This window comes from Planococcus citri, chromosome 5, assembly GCF_950023065.1.
Source record: "Planococcus citri chromosome 5, ihPlaCitr1.1, whole genome shotgun sequence".
Lineage (NCBI taxonomy): Eukaryota > Metazoa > Arthropoda > Insecta > Hemiptera > Pseudococcidae > Planococcus > Planococcus citri.
In genome coordinates this window covers 68235101-68258774 of record NC_088681.1, presented here as the reverse complement: position 1 = coordinate 68258774, position 23674 = coordinate 68235101, and the positions used below count along the sequence as shown (strand labels likewise).

The 23674-nt window shown below is 37.6% G+C and overlaps 2 protein-coding genes across 20 annotated transcripts in view; both read right to left on the bottom strand.

Moving 5' to 3' along the window:
- Positions 1 to 23674, bottom strand: part of LOC135848790 (uncharacterized) — a 35419-nt gene that overhangs the window by 11482 nt on the left and 263 nt on the right. For 5 of the 19 annotated variants that reach the window (XM_065368790.1, XM_065368796.1, XM_065368794.1 and 2 more), the window contains exons 2-4: positions 21743 to 21946; positions 21565 to 21659; positions 19850 to 20036 (exon numbers count right to left, since the gene is read on the bottom strand). The exons of 1 other annotated variant lie outside the window; for it this stretch is intronic. In XM_065368790.1, the coding sequence (XP_065224862.1) occupies positions 19850 to 20036; positions 21565 to 21659; positions 21743 to 21785 (325 nt within the window). In that variant the 5' untranslated portion in view covers positions 21786 to 21946. Of the gene's footprint in view, positions 1 to 19849; positions 20037 to 20491; positions 21163 to 21433; positions 21660 to 21742; positions 21947 to 22032; positions 22408 to 22471; positions 22658 to 23674 lie in introns of those variants that run through there. 13 more of the 19 variants (XM_065368791.1, XM_065368792.1, XM_065368793.1 and 10 more) reach the window with 13 other exon arrangements.
- LOC135848789 (uncharacterized) lies at positions 11212 to 19843 on the bottom strand. The gene has a single exon (XM_065368789.1). It carries the CDS (start codon positions 19425 to 19427, stop codon positions 12813 to 12815), a length of 6615 nt encoding a protein of 2204 aa, XP_065224861.1. The 5' UTR covers positions 19428 to 19843; the 3' UTR covers positions 11212 to 12812.

The window sequence follows — 23674 nt, the reverse complement described above, 5'->3', positions numbered from 1 at the left end:
CAAATTCGTTTTTTTATATCGTAGTAATCCTTGATTTAGAATATGAATTTGTTGAGAGTTTTTTGCTTGCAATGTAATTTGATTGGTTGTTGATGGATGATTACATTTGATTGAATCAAAAATTTCAGTCTGAGTAGCTTCGTCGATTTTTTGAATTTCAGTTTGACAATCTGGAGTGAGAGAATTAGAGGCGAAATTTTCAGGATAGTTACAAGCGGATTGAATAGGGATTTCTTTTGTTGTTGTAATTTCAATTTCGATCGGATTTTTCGCCAAATTTTCAGGAATATTAGCATGAACAAGAGATACAGGCATAACTTCAGCTTTTCTCGGCATCGCATTGGAAACTTTATTCGGAGTCGGACTTTTTCGTTTTAATATCAAAGGCATGCATTTTTCCTGAAATTGTTATAAGCGGCATCTCTATGTAATTTCATGGAGGTGAATGATGTGGTGATTTTATTTCACTGATAATTATGGTGTCTTTGCAAATTGATGTATTTATTGTGTCAATTCCTATTATTTGGGTGCTAGTGTATCCGTTTTTTCTTCATCAGCATCCAGAGTGAAAAGATGTGGCTATAATAAGTGGATCTAGTTTACTCCTTAAGAGTCATTTTTATTTCAATGGTGGTGCCCCCTAAGGGCCTTTGTGGTGTTTTTTATAGTGAAAAACGTCTTCAGGATGTCGTGAAGATGATCTTTAAACTTTAAAGTAGCTAAATTGGTGCTGTAGAACTTATTTTAGTTAGTGTAGTGATCTACTGATAAGAGTAACTTGGAAAAGTTGCTCTTTCAGAGATATTTCAGTGAGTTATTGGTACATTGCCATGTATGATGGCTTGTTTTGTTTGTTGTGTTGTGCTTTTGCATATATTGGATGATTTAGATGTCCCTGGAGCTAAACTGGTGTAATCCAGAATCTTCAGGAAATTTGTTTACCATCTGGAGGCACTGAAGTGCACTCTAGGTGGTGGGTAAGAGAACTATAAACTTACAGTAATTACCGGAAATTACGTTTTTAGACAACTTTTTAAATTTTTGTTAAGGTAAATACCGGAATTACTTTTTTAGAAAACTTTTTAAATTTTTGTGTCAAAACTTCTGTCTGGTGGTGGTTAGAGGAATTAGATAGAGTATTTTACTTGGTATTTACTTTGTAATTACCTTTTACATCTAATTTTAGTTATTTTTGCTGTAAAAAGCTGACATATTAGTTGTTGCTGTGGTCTCTTGGTGTGGAAGGTATTACCTATCACCATGCCTGATCCCAGTGGTGCGTCGGTTGAGTCTGGCCCCCAGGGGGCTGACTCCTTATCTTTAGTTGAGTATGTAGAAAAGGGTATGCTTCCTTTTAGATATGAGGATGACAGATACAAAGGGTTGTTAAAAGTGATAAGTGAGGGGAAGAAAGTGGAAGAAAAAGTTAGAAAACGAATGAACATAGCTAAGGCTGTAAAATTAGATATTGCTAGTTTACCAGTTGGGGAGAAGCGGTTGATAACACTGGCGCGCGAGGCAAAGGAAGTACATGGAGCTCGAAGCCTTAAGACACTGCTGTATGATGTATTAAAGCAGGGGAAAATCTGTCGAACTTTTGTTAGTTACAACTCCTCTTTGAAAACTGCTCTGAACAGGGAACTGGAATCAGTATTCTTTGACGAAGCTGTTGCTGGTGCCATTTTGGCAAATCTGAAAGATGTTGGAGCTGATAATGACAAGTTAACAAATGTAGAAGAGTCTGCTGTGTTTGAGAGCGCAAATAAGTTATCAAGGTCGCCAGAAAAGAAGGGCTCGGTTGCTCTGTCTAGTTCTACCAAGGAGACCTCTGTCAAAAAGTTGGTCAGTGAAATGGAGGGAGATAATGGGAATGCTGAAACTAGCCAGGTTAAGGAGGAAGGCCCGATATCACTTCCGACTGAGGTGGCAGGTATCAAGGTCGTCGCCTTTAGTACTAAAAAGAAAAATTTATGGTTTCCTGAAGGAGCTAGTTGCTGTGAGATAACTCATGGTGGTGACTCTTTTAGGTATGGGAATAGACCAGGTGGGAAGTTTGTCGAGTTGTATACTACTCCACATCTGTACGCATCGTCTTTGTCGTTGGCAGTTCCTAAAGACAGGCTAAATAGCTTCCTTCCTGGATGTGCTGATGAAGTTCGGCGGCTGGGCAAGGCGCTGTTATATGGCAGAAATTATGGAGGCCATTTCTCTCCTCTTGTAGTGGAGTATGATGAAAAGAAAGATGACTTAGTGTACCTTAGGTTCAACAAGGGGCATGGGCCTCTGCTCATTGAGGCAAAAAACTTTGTACGTAGTCAGGACACTGAAGTGGAGTGTGGAGAGAATGAGGTTGAGATGAAAATGGTGGATGGTTCTCCTTCCCCATCTGGTCTCCCCCCTGGATGCTCTACCTTTAGGACAGTGGGCTCTGTGGTTCAATATGGAAACATAATTAATGATACATTTGTTGTAATGGAGAGTTCTTCTGTGAATACTCCGAAAAAATGTGCACCCTCAGGGTCTACTCCGAATAATCATTATAACTCCCCCTCTGAGCTTGAGTTGTCTGAAGTGGAGGCTGATGCGTCATCTAGTGAGGAGAGTTCTTCAGACTTGTCCAAAGCAGGTGGCTCATCCAGCTCTGGCAGAGACTTAAGGCAGTTGAATAGGGTAAGGACAAAGAAAAGACCGAGGGTAACGTCTTCTCCAGAGCTATCTATGAACATGACATCAGTGCTGAATTTGAATGCAGATGAAATTAAAGACAAGCATGAACAAGAAATTGCTAGTATCAAGGATGGGTGTAGTGAAGCGTTAAAGGGTGTACTGGGGTTGGAGGATTTTGTCTCTGTGCTCACTGGAGCTCTGGATGGCATGGCGTCTTGTTTCAGTTCACTTTATGATGGGTACAAGGCCCTGCAGGAGAAGGTGGCCAACCTTGAGGCCAACTGTGTTAGTTGGGAGAAAGGTCGTAGAGCTAAAAAGAAGCGCAAAAAGGGCTCTGAGTCGTGCTGTAAAGGAGTCGATGCTGCTAGTGTTGAGAAAATAGTAACGTCTACTTTGGTTAAGGTAGGAATTATCAATCCAAAAGGACAAGCTACGATGTCGCAACAGGTCCCCCCACAGAGTACTGCCCAGAGATCTCAACCTCCTGGTTACCAAAATGCTCAAGGACCACGGTCTAATCCTTATGCTGATACTTCCTACGGGTCCATCCAACCCACGTCTTATGCAGGAGCTGCAGCGTTTGGTGCTTTCCCTCCACTCCCCCCTCCAAGTACTAAGGTAACGGTAAAACCAAAGAGCGATGGGTCAACTGTAAATGTGATTGCAGATATTCGGTCACAGTTTCCAGACTGTGCGTCTACCGGTGCGAAAAATGTCCGAGTGTTGAAAGGGGGTGCGGTTGAGATTCAAGTGTCATCTCAGAGTGATGCCCAGAAATTGGTGGAGAACTTGAATGGTGAGAGCTTGGTTGCAAGCATTAGAGATAAGATTAAACCTCAGATCGTTATCCATGGAGTCACACTGGACGTTACAGAGGAAATGGTAGCAGAGGCTATTTATCAGGAGACTGGTACTAGGGCGATTCGCATTTCTGAAGCTAACTACAAAAAGGTCAATGCTAATGAGAAGATGGTGTTTGTTGAGCTGGAACCTTCGGCGTGGCAGCAGCTTACTTCTGCAGGGTATCTGTTGTTGAGCTGGAAGAATTGCAGAGTAGCAGACAACATTCCATTACAGAAGTGTACCAACTGTCTAAGGATCGGTCATCGTGCCAAGTTCTGTAAGTTTCCAAAGCTCGCGCCAAGGCCAGGAATTTGTTGGAACTGTTCAGAATACAACAGAACAACCAAGAACTATACTTTAGGTCTTTTGCCGATCGATCACGATACTCATGCTGCTTGCTGTCCGTTATTTAGGAAACATATTATAAATGTGCAGTCTAACATCAATTATGGGTAGTCAGTCCAGGTTATTGGTACTGATGCTCTGCGTATTTTGCAAATCAACACGAATCACTCTGTCAAAGGTAATGACACTATGTTTAAGACAGCTGAGCTCGTACATGCCAACGTCATCTGTGTTCAAGAGCCGTATATCGTAGATGGTAGAATCCCACTCAGTGGTGTCAGAGGTTGGGTGCAGGTTGTCAGTGGTAGGGCCGCAGTCTTGGTTGATATTCAGATAGGATTTGAACAGCGTTTTGCTAACAATGATGTGATCTGCTTGGATATATCAGGTATTGCTCTTATCAATGTATATATTGCCCCTCCGGCGGATTTCGATTTTATGCCATACATTGCAGTTTTGAATACCTTGTGTAATAAATTCAACAAAGTTATATTAGTAGGCGACTTTAACTCAAGGATAATTAGCAAATATCCTGCAGACGAAAGGACAGCTGAATTAGATGCAATGTTCTCTGCCAACAAATTGATAATCCTTAACGATGGATCGCCAACCTTTTCCAGGGTAAGAATGGTGAATGGGGGTGTGACGGTGCAGGAGTCTTCACCTGACTTGTCTTTGGTGTCACCAACACTGTTGCAGTGTGTTGGCTCTTGGGAGGTGTTGGAGCGGGAGTCTGCTTCCGATCACCTCTACATCTTCTTTACAGTCTCTTGGGAAATTAATTCGTCTGCAGCTAGCAAAAACTTTCGGAAAATCAACTATGAAAAATTAGACCAGGCCATTGGGAATGAAAATTTCCCGCTTCTCGAAACTACTTGTTCTGACAATGAGATTGACTTGTATGTTGATCAACTGACAACCCGTCTCATCCAGTTACAGGAAGCATGTACAACTCAACGCCCCAAACCCTCACATCCTTGGTGGAACGATAAGTTGGAAAAAATGAGAACAGCTCTGGGCAATCTGCGCAGCATACTTCGTCGAAAACGTAACAGGGCTTACAAGCAAGTCATTTTGGTTCTATATAAATGTTTGAATAAGCACTACCGCTATACTCTTGACAAGACTAGGGAAAATTCTTGGAGGATCTTTTGTAGTCCAACCCGCCCGTGGGGACCAGTGTATAACTGGGCCCAAACGAGGCGTTCTTCTGCTGAGATCCCCGAATTAGTTGATAGCTTAGGAAACACTTACTCTGGTAGTTTAAAATACAAGCATCTCCTCAAATCAAAGTTTCCCAGGGAACCAGGTCGAATTACGGAAGATCAGAACAGGCTCTATGAAGAATTTGTAAACCATATTAGGACACCACTGGAGTATAACGAGTATGTAACCTATGATTTGTTAAATGGTATAATTCGTAAGTTGAAAAGGAAAAAAGCAGCGGGAGTAGATGGAATTACTACAACTACCGTCAGGTTGCTTTTCTATAATCACTCGTTACTTCTTATGCGGTTGTTTGATTGTTGTATTTCTCGTCGGTACTTTCCAAAGGCGTGGAAAGTGGGTAAAGTGGTGTTCATTCCAAAGCCTGGTAAGCCAAGGAATAAGGCTGATGGGTACAGACCCATAACCCTGCTTCCTATTCTGGGAAAAGTGTTTGAGAAGGTGATCAACTGCCAATACTGGGAGAAAATCGAACAAAAAGGCTTGTTAAGCGAGTTCCAATTTGGCTTTCGTAAGGGTAAATCATGTGAGGATGCAATCCATGCTCTTTTACATAACTTGTCAGTGCTGAGAAACAAGTTTCCCTTTGTTGCAATTGTTTCATTAGATGTCCAGGCAGCATTTGACACAGTCTGGTGGCTAATGATAATGAAGGTTCTTAGAGAGCTTGGTTTTCCCCTAGTAATTATTGATCTGTTCCATAGTTATTGTCAAGATAGGGTAGTCAAAGCTGGCTTAGAGGGAGTTTTGGAGGAGCTAATGGTAATGTTAGGATGTCCTCAGGGCTCTATCTCGGGGCCAACTATTTGGTTACTTTTTTATAACCGGGTACTCACTATAGCGAGGGAGTATCTCTACATACAAGCATTTGCTGATGATACAGTCTATATTGTGGGTGCTAACTCCCAGGTAGAGTTGGATAGCAGAGTGAGTGATGTAATGGAAGAGATAGCGACGATGCTTGAAGAGGGCTTTGTTAAGCTGAATGCTGCCAAGACACAGATTATGGTTTTCTACAAAAAAGCAGACCCAAGTACTGACCAGTTCTTTATACACCGAGGGACTCACTTGGTAGTCTCCAAGCAGATTAAATATTTAGGTGTAATCATAGACAATGATTTGAGTTGGGATCCCCATATCGACAACATGGTGTCAAAAGCAAAAGCAGTGTCAAATTCTCTTGAGGTTATTATGAGAAATGTCTACGGGTATTCAAATACACTGAGGCGCATAATGTATAGGGGACTGGTTGTGGCCTTCTTCAGTTATTGTGCTTCTGTTTGTCTGAAAAAAATTGCTCTGAAAGGTACCCAAAAGAAATTACTTTCGGCTCAAAGGGGTTTCGCACTCAGGATAGCTAGGGCCTATCGCACTTCTGCTACTGAAAAAGTCTTGGTTGTCGCAGGTATTCCTCCACTCTACTTGGAAGTCATTGAAAATGGTATAACGTATTTCGCTAAGAAAGGTATCCAGACTAGGAAGTATCCATTCAACTATCCGGAGTTGTATAAGGTAGAGCCAAAGAAGTTTACATATGTCATGTCACCAATGGTGAGGCTTACATATAGGGAGGTTAAGGATAGGCTGAGAAAGCATACGATCCGGCTGTGGCAGAAGGACTGGGACAAATACGACGCTTTTATGAAGACTATGTTTCCTAATATCTCAGATAGGCTACAAGCACCAGACGTTGCATGCAACTATTGGTCCTCCCAAATCCTGACAGGGCATGGCGAGTTTAGGTATTATCTACACACCATTAATCGCACATTCAGTCGAGAATGCCCGTGTGGGGACCTAGAACAGAAAAATGAACACATTGTGTACGATTGTCCGGAATCCTTGTTCATCACTTCTAAGTACGATTTCATCGACCGTACAAATAGGAAGATAGCCATCAGCAAAAAATTCGACACTTTTGCCAAGGAGCTGATTGAATGGCTAAAAAGATTCAACACGGAGTACGAAGCTCGCCGCCGCCGCATTGCTGGAAATGATGGGTAAATCCCCTTTGTAGGGTTTGCCGGAATCCTTTCTTCACTTCAGGCCACGTGTGTCGCCTGTGGTTTCTCCTGAGTTCCTTCCCTTTTCCCCCAGTGTGATCTATCATCCAGTTGTCTTGTGGGCTGGTGCCTTGGATCGTTGCGCGAAAGAACAAGCGTTCTTTTTATCCTGAGGGGGAGACTAGTCAAGAGATCTCTGTAGTGGAGTCACTCTTGGTTGGTGGTCCTTGGCTAGGCACGTGACGGTCCATTTACTCCGGTTGGCAGGACTTCCCTTTCATTTCTCTCGTTATTGGTCCGGTCAGTGACCCACGGTGATGGAGCCCTTGGCTGTTCGGGATCACGTCGGTCAAGTCTTCGCGTCAGTTAGTGGGCCTTTGGGTCCACTCTCGGGTTTCGCGATGCTTTTCCTGCGTCCCTGTTCAGGCATGCTGATCTGCGACAGGGGTCATCTGTGCGGTGGGAGTAGTCACTGTCCAAGGCACAGTCCGGTGCCCTAGGGAAGCTTTACCATGTACAAAGTCTCTTGTTGTTTTTATATATGCTTATGCCTTATGCTTTATGTGATATGTACTTAATGGTATGTGATCTGCTGCTTAACTGTTCCAGGTAGAACCACACTCCGCTGCAAACCTGCTGTCTGGAGGCAAGACACCGTTCGTCGGTAGCCACCGAGTTTGGCCCGCTGCTGGGTGCCTCTACCAAGGGGCAGAATTGAATAAACAAATAATAATAAATGCAAATTCTCGGCACCTTCTCCCGGGGCCGTGGATCCCTTGTGTGAGTTGTCCCGCGTGAGTTGTGGGTTTCAGGTTTTTGGGCTTGGGACTTTCGGCCATGTTGGGTGGAGTGAGCGCGAGGTGGTCTGAGCGGTAGGTGAGGTTGGTGTTTAGGAGAAACGAGCAGTTTCAAAGTGCAGTATGATAGGATTACCAAAAAAAAAAAAAAAAAAAAAAAAAAAAAAATTGTTATAAGCGGCATTGAAATCATGCATTCGATTTTGACATTTCAAAAAGTTTTTTTTTTTAAAAACATATAAAAATAAGCATCCTAAAAAAAATTAATGACGTTTTGTCGATTGGAAATTTAATCCTCTAGAATTTTGACCAGATGTAATTTTTTTGAAGAAAGCTTTGTTTCACCTCCAGATCGATTTTTTTAAATTAATTTTTGAAAAATTTGCAAACTGAGTTTTTAATGCTTACCGAATGCTTGTTGAGGTTAGGCTGAAATGGCTGAATTGTTCCGAAATTTGTCAAGTTTACCAATTTTTCATTTTTCAATGCCAATGAGGGAACAGCGCCTACTCGTAAATTCCGTTTTTTACTGTTAGGTTCATAATAGCAATCATCGTTAAAATGCCTCAAGCAAACAACGCTGTTTTTTGTGGGCTCCCAATTTTCATCATTAATCGACTGCACCCATAATTGAAAATCGGCCTTAGAATGTGGGAACCTTGAAATTTTAAAATGTATAATTTTCATGATGGAAATGCACAAATGTTTCAATTAAAATAGAAAGTCCAGATATCAAACTTACTTATGAAAGGAGACCCCTTTGGAATTGTTGCTGGTATTCCTGCAACCCCTTACACAACAATTAACCATGATTCAAATTATTAACCCTTCACGAATAAATGAACCATGATTAAAATTCGGTATCATTTTAGTAAACTCAAAGAAATGAATTATTTATTTACCATTTAAAATGGCCAACTATTTCTTTAGAGAGAGGCAAAAAATAGGAAGGAATCAAATTCATTGTTGGAAAATTTTTGTACAAAAAAATTCATCATTTAAAAGAAAATAATCGAAAATTTGAATTAAAAAACACACGTGCTTTGTATTTTTGTTTAAAATGGTGAATATCATCAGCAATAATCTTCTTTTATGTAAATTAAAAAAAAAAAATTGAAAAAAAATTTAATGGCACACATCAGCATTTAAAAAATTTGAAAACCTCAAAATCTTGATCACGCGCTTGAAATTTGAAAAAGCGCGCGTATCATAACCGCGACGAAAACGTTGGTTAGAGAGAGATAGCGATAGCTTCACATTTTTTCAATACGTTGTCGCTTCCCTTTTAAGATTATAGTTCCATGGCCTGAGCTGAAAAATGTGCCAGAATTCGTGAAGAGTCTCCGATCAGCATTGAGTAGTGTTGGAAAGTCATTCAGACGACATGGAGATTCACCGATTTTTATGCCAGAAGCGTTAGACACGTGCACACATGTTTTCTTACAAATGGAAACCCACGCGCATCACTCATTCCACCATATACCGGACCACATCGTGTAATTTGTCATAAGGACAAAGCGATCGAGGTAGAAGTCAATGGTAAAGCTGTTCTAGTATCAGTAGATTGTCTCAAACCAGCATACTTAGCGCCTGTAGCAGACACTGATCAATCATGGAGTCAGATCGAGCATACCGCAAAGCCTGAGCCTACTCAGAAGCCTGAAAGCAAAAAGCAGTGTCCGAAGTGGAAAGTGCATTTCAAAGGCATGTATACGCGGTAGTTGTCACCGATTATTTATTCAAAACGTGTATTCTGGTCATTTTTGTAAATTGTGTGTTTTTTTAATCTTGTTTTTTTCAATTTTTTTTTACAATTTTTAATTTTTTTACCTTTGTGTTTTTTTTTCTTTCAATGTACATATTTTTAGCTCATTTTAGCTTATTTTTCTCGCGAGTCCCTCGCTTAGGGGGGAGCACTGTGGCAATTGGGTTGCGTTCTCGCGCCTAATTATGAAGCAGTAACTTTGTAGCCACTTAGCGGCGTTATTACGTACACCTGCGCACGTTGTTTACGTAGCTAGCGTACCTATGTAGCTCTGTACTTGTTGTACATATTTTCATTATCTTTTCTCTCTTGCTCGTGTGTAGATATCTCTGTACATTTATTGTGTGAATAAATACGTTAGAATTTCATGTCAGATATTGAGTATTATTTTCCAAAGTGAAACTAGTTAGAATGGGTATAAATTCCCAAACATATCATTAGCGAATTCTAATTATAGCTAATCCAGTCATTGAAAAATGTTCACGTCTGTCTCCAATACCTATCTACACATTGATGTAATAAGTACCATAGAGAGGTACCTATCAGCGTAAATAACTTAATCAATCTGTATCAGTCTTCAATTCGAACAAGACCCTAGCATGGTCTGAAACCCCCATGGTCAAAATTTCAGCTTGATTTTTCAATTTTTGGCGATTAAAAAATCCCAAATTGGCCATTTATGGTGATTTTATGTATTTTTAAAATATTTTTTTTATTAAATAATATGTAGGTATAAATAAGATATTTATTCAATAAAAATAATGAAAATTAGTTTTGAAACTAATATTACCCCCTCCCTTCCTGAATCCAAGTTTCGCTGTTCCGACATGATTTTCGAATTCTCCAGAAGCTTTCAAATTTCTGCGGGAAGCGTGGAAATTAAAAAGTTCAACACCGCACCGTAACAAAGTACCTACTTACTCTAAAATAGAGTAAATACTGATTTTCAACATTTAGGGGTATTTAACTTCCACTCCCCTCCCCTCCTTAGTTCTTTCCAATTGTTATCCCAACATTGGTGCATCGAATTTTCAAGATCAAAAAATGTCATTTTTTAACTAAAATGAATCAATCTGGCAATCTACAATGACGGAAGGGGGATCGAGTTACCATTATTTTCCTTTTTCGCTGGAGTGAGCAAACTTTATCACAAGAAAAATAGTTGACTTTGTTTGAATCAGCTATAAAATCAAATTCTACTCACGAAATTCTCTGATTTTGAAGTGAAAGTTTCCGAATTCTGCGATATACCTATTTCCTTGATTTTTCCAGATAGGTGGAATTGTTTTATTATTTTCAGTTTTTAAAACACAGAAAATTATGAATTTTACCCTAAAAAAATGTATTCAGAAACTCAGTGATCACAGACTCATAAAAAACGATAATCGATATTATGATCATCAAATTAAGAAATAAATGATGAACAATTGGAGACTTGAGTGAGAAAGATCGTTAGTATTTTTCCTATTGATAATTATTTTCTGTTGACAAGAAAAGAAAAAAATTAGAATTTTTGCAAAAATCAAAATCATGATTCTGATTTCTTACAATTCAAATAAGAAAATTCAAGTTTAAAAAACATCTTTATTTTACAGCATCGAGTAAGTAAATTTTAAAAAATACAAACGTTTTTAAGTTAATAATGAAGTAGGTACAAAAATTAATAATTTGTCTTGAAAAAATAAAGTAATCACCATCACCATTAGACCACCAATGCGATGGAAATTGAGAAATAAATACGATGTACCTAGACCTACCTAATGTACCTAAAATCCTACATAAAAAATGAAATTTTATTGATTTCAAAAAGTGAGTGAATGACCAAAACACTAAAAATACTAATATATCGCACCTCGGGAGTTATAAGGTCACATCTCAAAAAAGTGAAATTTTACAGGAGAGTGATTTTCTTTTTTTTTAAAACTTGATTCATTATTTTCATCAACTTATAATCAATTGTGAGGAATGAATAGCATGTCATTTTGAAGATTGGGTATCCTACCTTCATTTAGCATAAGAATATTTTGTAAAATAAAATCTTAAAGAGGAAATATTTCAATGTTTGGAAAACATTTTGAGTTATAACCTTTCATAAAAAGTGATCTGGAGGCGAAAAAAGGCGTCCAAAAAAATTTTCTTGTTAACAAAATTGTAGAGAATTAAATTTCCAATCGACATAATGTCGTTAGTTTTTTTCTAGAGTGCTTAGTTTTTGAGTTTTTCCCAAAAAACTAAAATTTTAGTATATATGCAAATTAATTTTTCTGAAAAATGTTCTATTTTAAAAATTTTTTGTTTTGGAACAAACCTACAAAAAATACACTCCTTGTGATTATTTTACATCTTAAAAACGTTCAACACTATCGAAACTGGTTTCTGACACTTTGTATGTGCAAATTTTACTCAAAGAAAGAGGATTTTTTTGAGATGCGACCTTATAACTCCAAACAACTTGCAATGTTGTAGAAATTTTGAGTTAGGCCCTTTGCATTTTTTACATGATCTAAGCAGCATACCCGACTCAAAGTGTTATTTTTGGTTGCAGGGGGTCATGCAAACCCCAAAAATGCAAAAACATCAACTTTACCATACTTCCAGTATAAGGGTTGTTCTTTTAGAAGAAGGAGAACAGATCGCACTTTCTCCTCTCAGGGACGATTATCATCATTTCCCCTACTGTGATTATTACGAGAATAACTGCTAGGCAGTTGGGCCATACTTGTACCTTACAGAATGCTCATTAGGTTCAGTGAAAAAGTGAGCGCATTATCACAGTCAACATTTGAAAAATGATCGAGTTCGAGTGAATTTCAATACAATGCCCCCCCCCCCCTAATCTCTCTCTGAATTGTAAACAAAATTTAGCGTCTGTAATGTCTTGCGCAAGCGCATGGCGCTGATGTTGGCAAAAATAATTGTCAAAATGTTGGCAATATTTGTCTATAAGTTAGATATAAGCAAATTATTGCCAACATTTTGACAATTCATTGTCTACCGCAGCAAGATGCACATGTGCGAAATCAAATATGTGGCAATGTTTTGACATTTATGTGGTTATTTTCTTTCCTATTTTGAAGGTGCGAATTCTACTCGTAACTAAAAAATGCCAATATGACAATAAAAATGACAAAAATAATTGCCACCTCGCCAATAGGGTAATTCTGATCAGTCCTTTCGTTTGTCACCAACGAATGATACGGCGCTTAATTTGAGTAAGTTGGTGATTTTTTGATTCGTAGAAAGGTCGATTGGAGTTTTGCCTGCTTTGTTGGTGACGTTGTATGTTGCACCATGATTTAGCAAGGATTTTACGATATCCAAGGTACCATTTTCAGCAGCAACATGGAGAGATGTGGTACCGCCGGAGGTAGTTTTAGCGTTGACGAATTCGTTTAATTTATCGCAACTGATACGTTGCAGCAATACGTTGACAATTTCGGTACTACGTTTTGAGGTTGCTGTATGCAAAGGCGTATTACCTTTATTCGTAGCGTGAGTGAAATTCGCACCATTATCAAGTAAAATGTTGACAATATCAAGACGTTCATTATTCACAGCATAATGCAGAGGAGTTCTACCATCCATGTCACATTCATTGACATCGGCTCCACATTTAAGCAGTAATTCAACAGTGGATAAATCACCCTTACAAACAGCAATGTTGATATCTGTCTGAAGATTCTGAATAATCTCAAATTTGTTTAGGCCTTGCATCTCGCATTTAAGCAAAAATTTTTTGACCATTCCCTCAATAAGAATAACTCTAGGGTGATTTGGCCCAAAAACTGATTTCCATTGATCATAGCATTCTTTATAGATTTTATATGCTGATATGTCTTTACCTTGAGCAAAAAGTGCTTTTGCCAAGTTGAATTGAGTCTTCGAAGTTTCTGGATGATTTTGTATCAACGTTTTTTTCTGAATACTTAGAACCTCTTGAAAAACTTTTACAGCTTCTGGAAGTTTATTCTGTTTTACATATACTACACCAATATTGCTCAAAGTTCCTAATGTGGCAGCATCACCAATACCCAACAAAGATTTTTTCTTTTGAAAAACATCGTTGTAAAGTTTCAACGACTCTTTGTATTCGCCCAAACTAACGAGTACCATGGCAATATTATTTTGAGCCGACACTGTAGATATATGATCTATGCCTAGCTCATTTTTCCTTCTCTCGAAGACTTCTTTATTGATGCGTAAGGCTTCGGCGTGTTTACCTAGACTTTCCAGCACTAGAGCCATATGGAACTGCGTATCTACCGTTTCATGATGATTCGAACCCAGTAATTCTTTTTGTTTGGGGTAAACGTCTTGGAAAATATCCAAAGCTTTGTTATTTTTTCCCTGTCTGTGAAGTATCAAAGCGATTGAACTTCTTGTTTCCAAAGTGTCTTTGTTTTTCAAACCGAGCATTTCTTTCTGTTTTAGAAAAACGTTTTCAAGCATGTCTAAAGCTGTTTGGTGATTTCCTTGTTTGTAAAACGCTTTCGCCATAAGCTTCTGAATATCCAAAGTGGCCAGATTATTGGGTCCAAGTAATCGTTTTCTTTTGTTGAATAAATTATTGAGAATACTCAAGTCAGGTTGGGAACGTCCTTTACCCAGGAGGGTGATAGCTTCTTTGATCTGATCAGATCCAGCACCATCTGCAACTTCCATTAATCTGTCGACGAATGCAGAATTACTTTGAGGAGCAGCAGCCATCAAAGTTTTCTTGTCTTTGTTACAAGCATTCATGATCGATTTCAATGTGCCACTGTCTTTCATTTTCTTGAGAATACTGATAACTCGAGTGTTGCTGGTTTTAACCAATTCAAAGCATTTGTCGGTTACTTTCAGTAAATTAATTACATCTTTATCTGTAGCATAATCCAATGGTATTTTACCATTGTCAGGAACTGGATTGTAAATTGCACCGTGACACATTAGGGCTTTCACACATTTGAATTTTGAGAACTTGGCAGCGTAGTGCAAAGGAGTATATTTCTTGCTACAAACCAAGTTGGGATTAGCTTTATTTTCCAACAGAATGTCAATAACTTGGACGCAGCCCTTCCAAGCAGCATAATGTAACGGAGTAGTTTCAGTGTAAGCATTTTTGGCATTGATGAAAGCTCCCAATTTGATGGCACTTTTGACAGCTGAAGGATTTTCCTCTTTAACGGCCTGGAATAAGTTTTCGGTAGAAACAAACAGATTTAATAAATGTTCATTTTTTACGGTTTCCATAAATTTTCCTGTGCTCGTGTCAAATACCCCATTGGCTTCATTCATTACATCCAATGGTTTCAAGGATTGATTGTCAACGGGGTTGTAAACAGCTCCATTTTCCAAAAGAACTCTGATGACGTCTGCAGAAAAATGCAGTGCGGCAGTATGAAGCGGGGTTGAACCTACATTATCTTTAACATTGATGTCAGCACCCTCGGATATCAAGAATTTAACAACTTCTGATGCATTTTTCATTACAGCATAGTGTAGTAATGTTTGGTTCTTATGACCACATTCATCAACTTTTAATCCTTTACTCAAAAAGAACTCGACGATGTCTTTAAGACCTTCTCTAGCAGCGATGTGAATTGGTTTCGAGCCTGAGCTATTTTTGGCATGAATGTTACATCCTTTACTCACAAGATATTTTACAATTTCTAAGTTATCTTCTTGAGAAGCAATGTGGAGAATTGTCCAATCTGCATTACCTTTAGCATTTAAATTTACAGTTTTATGCTGGAGTAATATTTTAACCACATCCAAGTGTCTATATGCGACTGCAAATTCCAAAGCTGATCTATTTTTACCATTTTTCAACATTTTTGCTCCATTTTGCAATAGAAGTTTAATGATATTTGCGTGACCCCCTACAGCAGCACTATGCAACGGAGTGCTACCATCAAAATTGACGATATTATTAACATTGGCATTGTTTCTAATCAAAATTTCTGCTATTTCTTCATGACCTAGTCTTGATGCAAGGTTCAATGGTGTTATATCAAAACAACTCGTGGCATTTACGTCAATTCCATTCTCTATCAGAACTTTAACAATATCCTTATGACCCATTATAGCAGCAATATGTAACAACGAATGACCGTCATCACTTTTGAAATCAATAGTACCTTTATTCTGTAGTAAAATTTTTAATATGCCCTTATGATTTTTTTGTACTGCCTGCAGCAGAGGTTTGCCATTCTCTCCATTGACATCGGCTCCGTTTGCTATTAAAATCTCAACAATATCTTCTAGACCTGCTTCAACAGCCAAGAACAGAGGTGAAATTACAGAAGTGTTGTGAAACAATGACGAATATTCAGAACTTTGAGATGTATCTACCATTGCGCCATTTTCTATTAAAAACTTGACCAAATTTTTGTTACTGCGCAGAATAGCTGTGTGTAAAGGTGTAAAGCCACTTTCATCTCTGGTATTCACATAAGCTCCATTTTTAATGAGAAAATTGATAACGTTTACATGACCACCGGAAGCAGCAAAATGCAAAGATGTCAAACCCCTATGATTTCTAAAATCAACGATGGATTTATTTTGGGCAATTAGGAGCTCACAGATGTCAACATGGCCATTTCCAGCAGCAACAAATAATGGTGTCTGACCAGCCTCATTTTCAATATTAATTCTGGCTTTCTTTTTTATCAAAAGAGCAGCAACATCTTTGTGTCCTTTAAGAGCAGCTAAGTGTAGTGGGGTTGAATTATCATCAGCTTTAGAATCAATTTCCGCCCCATTTTGTATCAGAAGTTGAGCAATTTCTTCTCGGTCACTTTTAGCTGCACAGTGCAATGGCGTCTGAAAATTAATAGCTTTAGCACGAACATCTGCACCATGTTTCAGAAGCTGGGTTACCATTTTCAAATTGCCAATCTGAGCTGAGATATGTAATGGAGATATACGGTCAGCATTGACAAGATTGGGATCTGCTTTGTAAGAAAGTAAAGCTTCAACAATTTCTTCGTGTCCATCACTGGTGGCATAATGCAAAGGGGTATCGCAATGAAGTTTTACAGCTATATTTGGATCAGCTCCATACTTCAATAGAAAATTGACTATTTCTTGACGACCAGTTTCCACTGCATGGAGTAAAGGAGTACCACCATCTAAAGCTCTAGCATTGACATCGGCTCCTTTTGAAATTAGAGCTTTCACAACTTCGAAATGCCCATTCAGGGCGGCTGGATGCAATGGTGTAGCTCGTTTATCATGTTTCGCACTAACATTTGCCCCACAACTGAGCAAAAAGTTGACCATCTCTAGTCTACCATTTTCTGCAGCTATGTGTAGAGGTGTAAAGCCAGCCAAAACCTCGTGCTCAACATTCCTGCCTTTTTCCAGCAGAATTTTAACGACTTCAACATGATTGTGTTGCACAGCATGATGCATCGGAAGAAAACCCGATAAATCGGTCACATTACTGGTATCTCCATTATTTTGCAGCAGTACTTTGACGACATCTTTGTGACCATTTTTAGCTGCGAAGTGTAGTGGTGTTCTTCGGAATTGATCAGGAGAGTTAGCAGAAATGCCTGCTTTTGTGATGAAAAATTCGACAATATTTTTTCTTCCATTAGAAGCAGCAATATGGAGTGGATTTTGGCCCTCTGCGTTTATAACATTGGCGTCTAAATTCTGATTGAGAATAAATTTTACAACTTCAAGACTAGGTCCACGAGAAGCAAAATGCAACGCAGACCATGAATTGATACTTTTAGCACGAATATCTGCTCCTTTGGCGATACAATTCTTCAATTCTTCAAAATCACCTTGTTCTAATGCAGTGAACATTTCCCCTTGATTTACAACGGTGATGAGATCCTGATCAAATTTAGCCTTCAACTTGGTAGGATCATCTTTGACTAATTTGCCAATCTTTCCATTACTTTTGGCAATATTTTCAGAAACGAGTTTTTCGGCATTTAAAATTATTGCTGTAGATGAATGAGACATTAATACATCGAGTAAAGTATTACCATGAGCTAAGTGATTACGTAGACATTTTCCAAGCAGCAATGGACTATCTTCATCCAAGAAAAGGAGGGTTTCTTCTAGATGGTTATCGGATTCGCCTAAAATTAACAAGATGTCCAGAACCAACATTTCTATTGCAGCTTGAAATTTTTTATCCGTCCAATGAAGAGTTTTTTTATTCAATTCGCCTTTTACTGGATCTTTCAAAACAGTTTTCAATTCGGACAATTTCAATGTAAGCTGTTTTTGGTATTTTTCTTTGGAAGTCTGGAACGGTTGGTTTTCTTCACATGCAGAAGAAAAGGCACCTTTTTCATGTAATTTTTCTCTCAAATTCTTAATCCATTTGATGTCATTTATTCTGAATTCAGCAATATGAACGATTTTAAACATGGATGTGATCAATCTTTGTAGATCATCACCCTGTAGTCTCGATTTGACGCTATGAAAAATAGGCATAGCTAATTCCACGATTTCTTTCAGACTGGGTGATGATGTTTCTTCGGGGAAAAAATTCTGCAATGTGGTTTTAAATATGTATTTTTGTATCCTAACATGATTGCTATTGTGACTATGACCACCATTTATCCGCAAGGAACACAGAAGACCTTTCAACATTGCGAATTTCAAGTTATAATCAGATATGGTGTTTCGCGACTCGTTTTTTGCAGCGTTCATTATCTCCCTGATTTGATCAAAGAGATTTTTTTCGTAGTAGGTCTTGTCAGAAATAGCATCACTCATCTCGTTGATGAGTTTTTCCAAATTCTCGTGTTCCGTCAATTTGAAACTATTCTCGCTCATTTTATCCACATTGAAGATGCTCAATGCTTCGGCGATTTCTACAAACTCGTGCAAACTTTCACTATCAACGATATCCTGCAACAGTTTCCGGATCATTTTGATTTTTTTGTCGCAAAGAATATTGGTAATCACGTCGTAAATTCTTTTTGTATTATTCTGAACACCAATAAAAAAGCTGACGTCGGAATTTTCTTCGATTTCGCTTCTTCTAAAAAGCGAATAAGCATGCGATAGTGAGTTACGTAAATCGATGACGATTTTTCTGGTATTTTCTGGCAATGATAGAAGAATAAGCTCGCTCGTAGTAGAAGATAGCTTTGGAGATTCCAATGTGTTTTTAAGATACTCGCCCATGACTTGCAGAGCACGACTAATAATTAATTGGCCTCGTCTTTCTTTAGGATCGATTGATAAAGCGAGGTTGAGATACTCGTTTATTTTCTGCAAAGAATGAATATCTCGGATACATTGATAATCGTTGTACAGGTCTTGAAATTCGGGATTATTGCAAATGATGCCGGTGACAATTTGATCGCGTTCCCGCCTCGGAAGATCAGCTAGGTTATTAACTCGTTCATTTTCAATATTCGATTTCTCAGTTTCGAGTTTATAAGCAAATTGTTCTAAATAGCGAATAATTTTGCTCTTATTTAAAATTGCGCGATAAAAGAAATTAATTTCTTGCTGATTGACATAAGACGAAATGAAAGAAACTAAACAAAATTCAACTTCTTCCCAAGGTAATCTATCGTAGGTGAACTTCAATTGACGTTTGAGCACGTGAATATTTTGAGCAATGAACCTAGCGACGAATAAAAATGTTTCATCCAATTTCTCGACATCAGAAATCGACTTCAAAAAAACGATTTTTTCTAGCACTAAATCAACTCGATCTCTGATATTATCAATCTTGACTCTGTCACTAATTCGATGTTTTTTTGAAGAATTCGAGAAAAAACGAAGATTAATCAATTGGCTTTGGACAAAAATTTCCATACTCTCTGACAACGACACGTTTTTCAACTTCAATTCCTCGTACGCTCTCGAAAGTACCTCATCTAGCTCTTCTGGACGAGTAGCAAAATAATCACACGACCAATTTTTGATTAGAGTTTCAATAAGGTCGACATTACCAGAAAGTACAGCGTAATAAAATGCATCGTGGCATGATTCGTCTTTATCACCAGGTGTAATAGCATCCTTACAAACATTAACAGATAGGTTTTCCAAGACTTTACCATTATCAAGCAAGCATTTCAGAATTTCTAGCCTATTATATTTACACGCTAGAATTACTAAATTAGTGGTTTTAATAGGATTTTGTGTATCGTTATAGAAAGTCTTCAGTGTTTCTCGATTTTCGATATCGCTGACAGAATTAATAACTTTGACATATTTTTTTAAAGCATCAATATTACCTGATACTACCGAATTTTCTAGTGTAATTAAAACGAAGAGATAAAGTTGTTTGGATTTTGCGTTTCCTTGGTAAAACTTCTTGTACTTTTCCACGAATTCATCTTCAGATGAATACGAATGCGACAAAAACTGCTCAGCATCTTGGAAAGAACTGCTTTGTTGCTTAGACTGGGACATGGCTCCTTTCTGAAACATCCACATCAACATTAGAACAATTCATAGCGAATAAAATCACTGCAATACCTCGAATGCAGACGCAGTGCCTACAATTAAACATATTAAGTAGTGGGTAGGTACCTAGATCAGGCAATAGGTAATTAAAGAAAACTTATGTAAAAGTACAAAAAACCGAAAAATATCATCAAATACCTAGCTTAGGAGAAAAATATTATCAACAGGTACGTGATATAAATTTTTACCCACTGGCGTGACAACCACAAATCTTTTGGGATTTTTGGTTCACTGAAATCTGTGATTAGAGAGTTGAAATAATTTTTACTGTCTATTTTTTTAAGGTCCACCCATATTTAATTTAGTAAAATTATGTCTATGCAATGAACGATTTCAAATTTGTGAATAAGAATTGGATGGGTAGGTACCTAGATCCACGAATAAACAAAAATAAGCAGACATATACTTACTTCCATAGTTCTGTTATTTCAGAAATCAAAAGAGGTAAGCACTGAATTTTTTTAAATGATTAGGGAATCAACATTTTCTGATCACATGAAAAATCCAGAATTGAATGGTTTATATTTCGACAAGGAAAATATGGCTAGCCGAGTTGAACATATAGGTATAATAGGTAACGTAATACCAACCATTTTCACTAAAATTTCTCTAGAAACGAGGCAGAGGCGTGTCGAAGTGATTTTCCTGGGGGGGGGGGAGGGTGTGATTGAAATTCTCCCAACTTTTTTCGCCAAATTTTCTCAACTTTTTACGCACCAGATTCCTCCTCCTCTCCACTCGCGGATTTTTTCAGCTGCAATTAAGCAGATGTAGTTCGAACAAATGGAAGAGAGAGTTGGAAGCAAAAATGTTGAATAATTTAAAGTTTTCGAAAACGATGCTCTTATTACTCGTATGTACAATTACAAAAAATTGAATTGTTCTATTGAAATCGCAAATTTTTTTGTTATCTACCTATAAGTACTTTTTGTATTATTATCATTTCTTTTAGGCATTTGGTTAATGAAAATCAAGTTTAAAAAGAGAACCGAACATAATGGATGGAAAAATTTCGATTTGCCCGAGCGAAGCAAGGGCGAAGCCCCCTCCCCCTATTCAAATACCAACATTTACGGTACCTAGGTACCTCACTACCTCCCCCCCCCCCCTACCTTCTCTTCCTTGACTTTCTGTAGTAATTCAAAAAAACATCTCTATCCTAGTTATCAACCACCCAGGTACATAGGTAGGTAAGCAAAGGAGTTTTACCAACATTATACATAATATTATGCATCGTTCTATATGGCATGGCAGTGATAAAAATCACGATGCGGCTATTTTCACGCATATTGTTGAATTGGCAAATGAATTTCATATTGATATGAACTTCTTAATAATTAATAATAATGTACCACAAAAACAGGTTACAAACGAGTGAATTCTTCTCGTAACATTCGAAAAAGTAAAATCATCAATAATTTTGGCATCTACCAGCTGCATCCGATAGGTACATAGGTACGCCGGAAAAAGAATAAATATCTACTTTGCTGACTTCGGTAACACGAGCGATGTATTCGATTGAAAAATTGCAAATCACGTACGCGCAATAAAAAGAAACAATAACTGATTTCCCTGAAACTTCAGTAAGTACAAGATAAGGTTGAGTAATTGCATTTTGTGAGATATTCTACCATCGTCAGAAATATAAAATTAATACTTACTTACATCGATAAACTCGTACCAAGAACCAGAATATTTTTTCATTGAGCAATCACTGCAATTTTATGTAGGTAGGTAGGTGGGTGGGTGTAGGTAGACTTACAATCCGTAAAACTGACGTTCCATATAGGAAGATGACGTTGACAATTGGGTTTATCTCAAAAACTGGGACACATACTCTCCTGATATGAAAGTTTTCAGTTATTCTGAAAGTTGACAGTTTTGTTTTACACTTGCAAAAAAGTTGAAACTACACATAGCATAACCTAAAATGTGCCTCACATGTACCTACCTACTTCTAAGTACATTGCATTACTATGAATAAAGGCAACTGCATGAGAAGTGAGAAGTAGGTAGTAGGTACCTTTTGAAAAACATGCGCTAAAAAACAAATAGGTTGCCCAAAAATGTCGTGACCCCTAAAAAAGTTTTCTGCTGAATGTTTCGGTTGATCACAGTGAATGATAATAATGATAGCGCATGTTTGGTTGTTAGACTGAGGTGATAACATTCCACCAATCGTACGCATCTATTTCGCATTGCCACCCTATATTTTTAATAAAAAACTTTCTTAGGGGTTCACGATATTTCTGGGCACCCTGTATGAAATAAAGCCATAAGTAGGTACTAGGTACCCAATTAAAAATAGTTCATTGTAGGAATATGTATACTTACTTGAATCTACCGCTTTCCCAAAAATAGGCTATGATTTTTTTTTTTTAAATACTTACATTTCTCAAACTCAGCAATGACGAATAATTAAGTAGGTATCAAGTAGGTACCTACTTTTGTAGCGAAGTACACAAGAGAGGAAACGAGAGAACGAACAGATCGAGTGTATTTATTGTACAGGGTGTGGCAACGAAGGTTGACACATTTCAAATCTGAATTATTTTTTTTTTTTAATGCTGGAATCGAAATTTTTTTACTAAAATAATCTTCATTTCAGCCTATTTTGAAATACAGATTGCTCGTTTGAATAAAAATAATTTCTTAAAGATTATGGAATTTAAATGCGCACCCTTATTTTTGCAAATTTTGAAAATCGTTTTTTTAAATGAACAAACACTTTTTTCAACATACTTGCTGGAATCACATCAACTTCGGCTCTAATATTCATCTTCAACTCTGCCAAGGTACGTGGGCGTAACAAACTCTCGTAACATCTTCCTATACGCGTCATCAATCAACTGTGCTGTTAAAAAAATAAGGTCCCATGATGCCGAATTGCAATTTCCATCCAAACAGCGACCTTGGCAGAGTGAAGCGGCTACTCAATTGCTGTCAATTCAATTCTAATGTTTTAAAGATAGGGGTGCGCATTTAAATTCCATAATTTTTAAGAAATAATTTTCATTCAAACGAGCAATCTGTATTTCAAAATAGGCCAAAATGAAGATTATTTTAGTGAAAAAATTTTGAGTATAGCATTTTTAAAAAATTTTTTATTCAGATTTGAAATGTGTCAAGTTTTGTTGCCACAACCTGTACATTAGGTACTGAATCAAGCACATCTGCATCGTTAGTTAAGTACCTACAAAGTATTTTTATCTTATCAGAAACGCGGCATGATAATACAGGTGAAACACTCCTACGAATATGTACATACGTAGGTAATCGAATACAGTACTTATACGCTACATACACTTTTCGATCGACAATTGCGCATATTTTTATCGACTTCTTTCAATATTAAGCAAAGCAATTTAGGTATAAATAACCAAATTGATTAATTGTGAAAATAGATGTACACATTTTCAACTGTGAGCTCATTTACTCGTAAATTACAATTATTGACGGAAAAATGATCAAAATAATGTACCTATCCTGATCCTCATCAACGAAATGAAATTGAGCACGAAGTACGAGAGACCATGAGAAAATCAACAATACCTTCATTTTCAATTTCAACAAGTAGGTAATTCAAAGCTTAG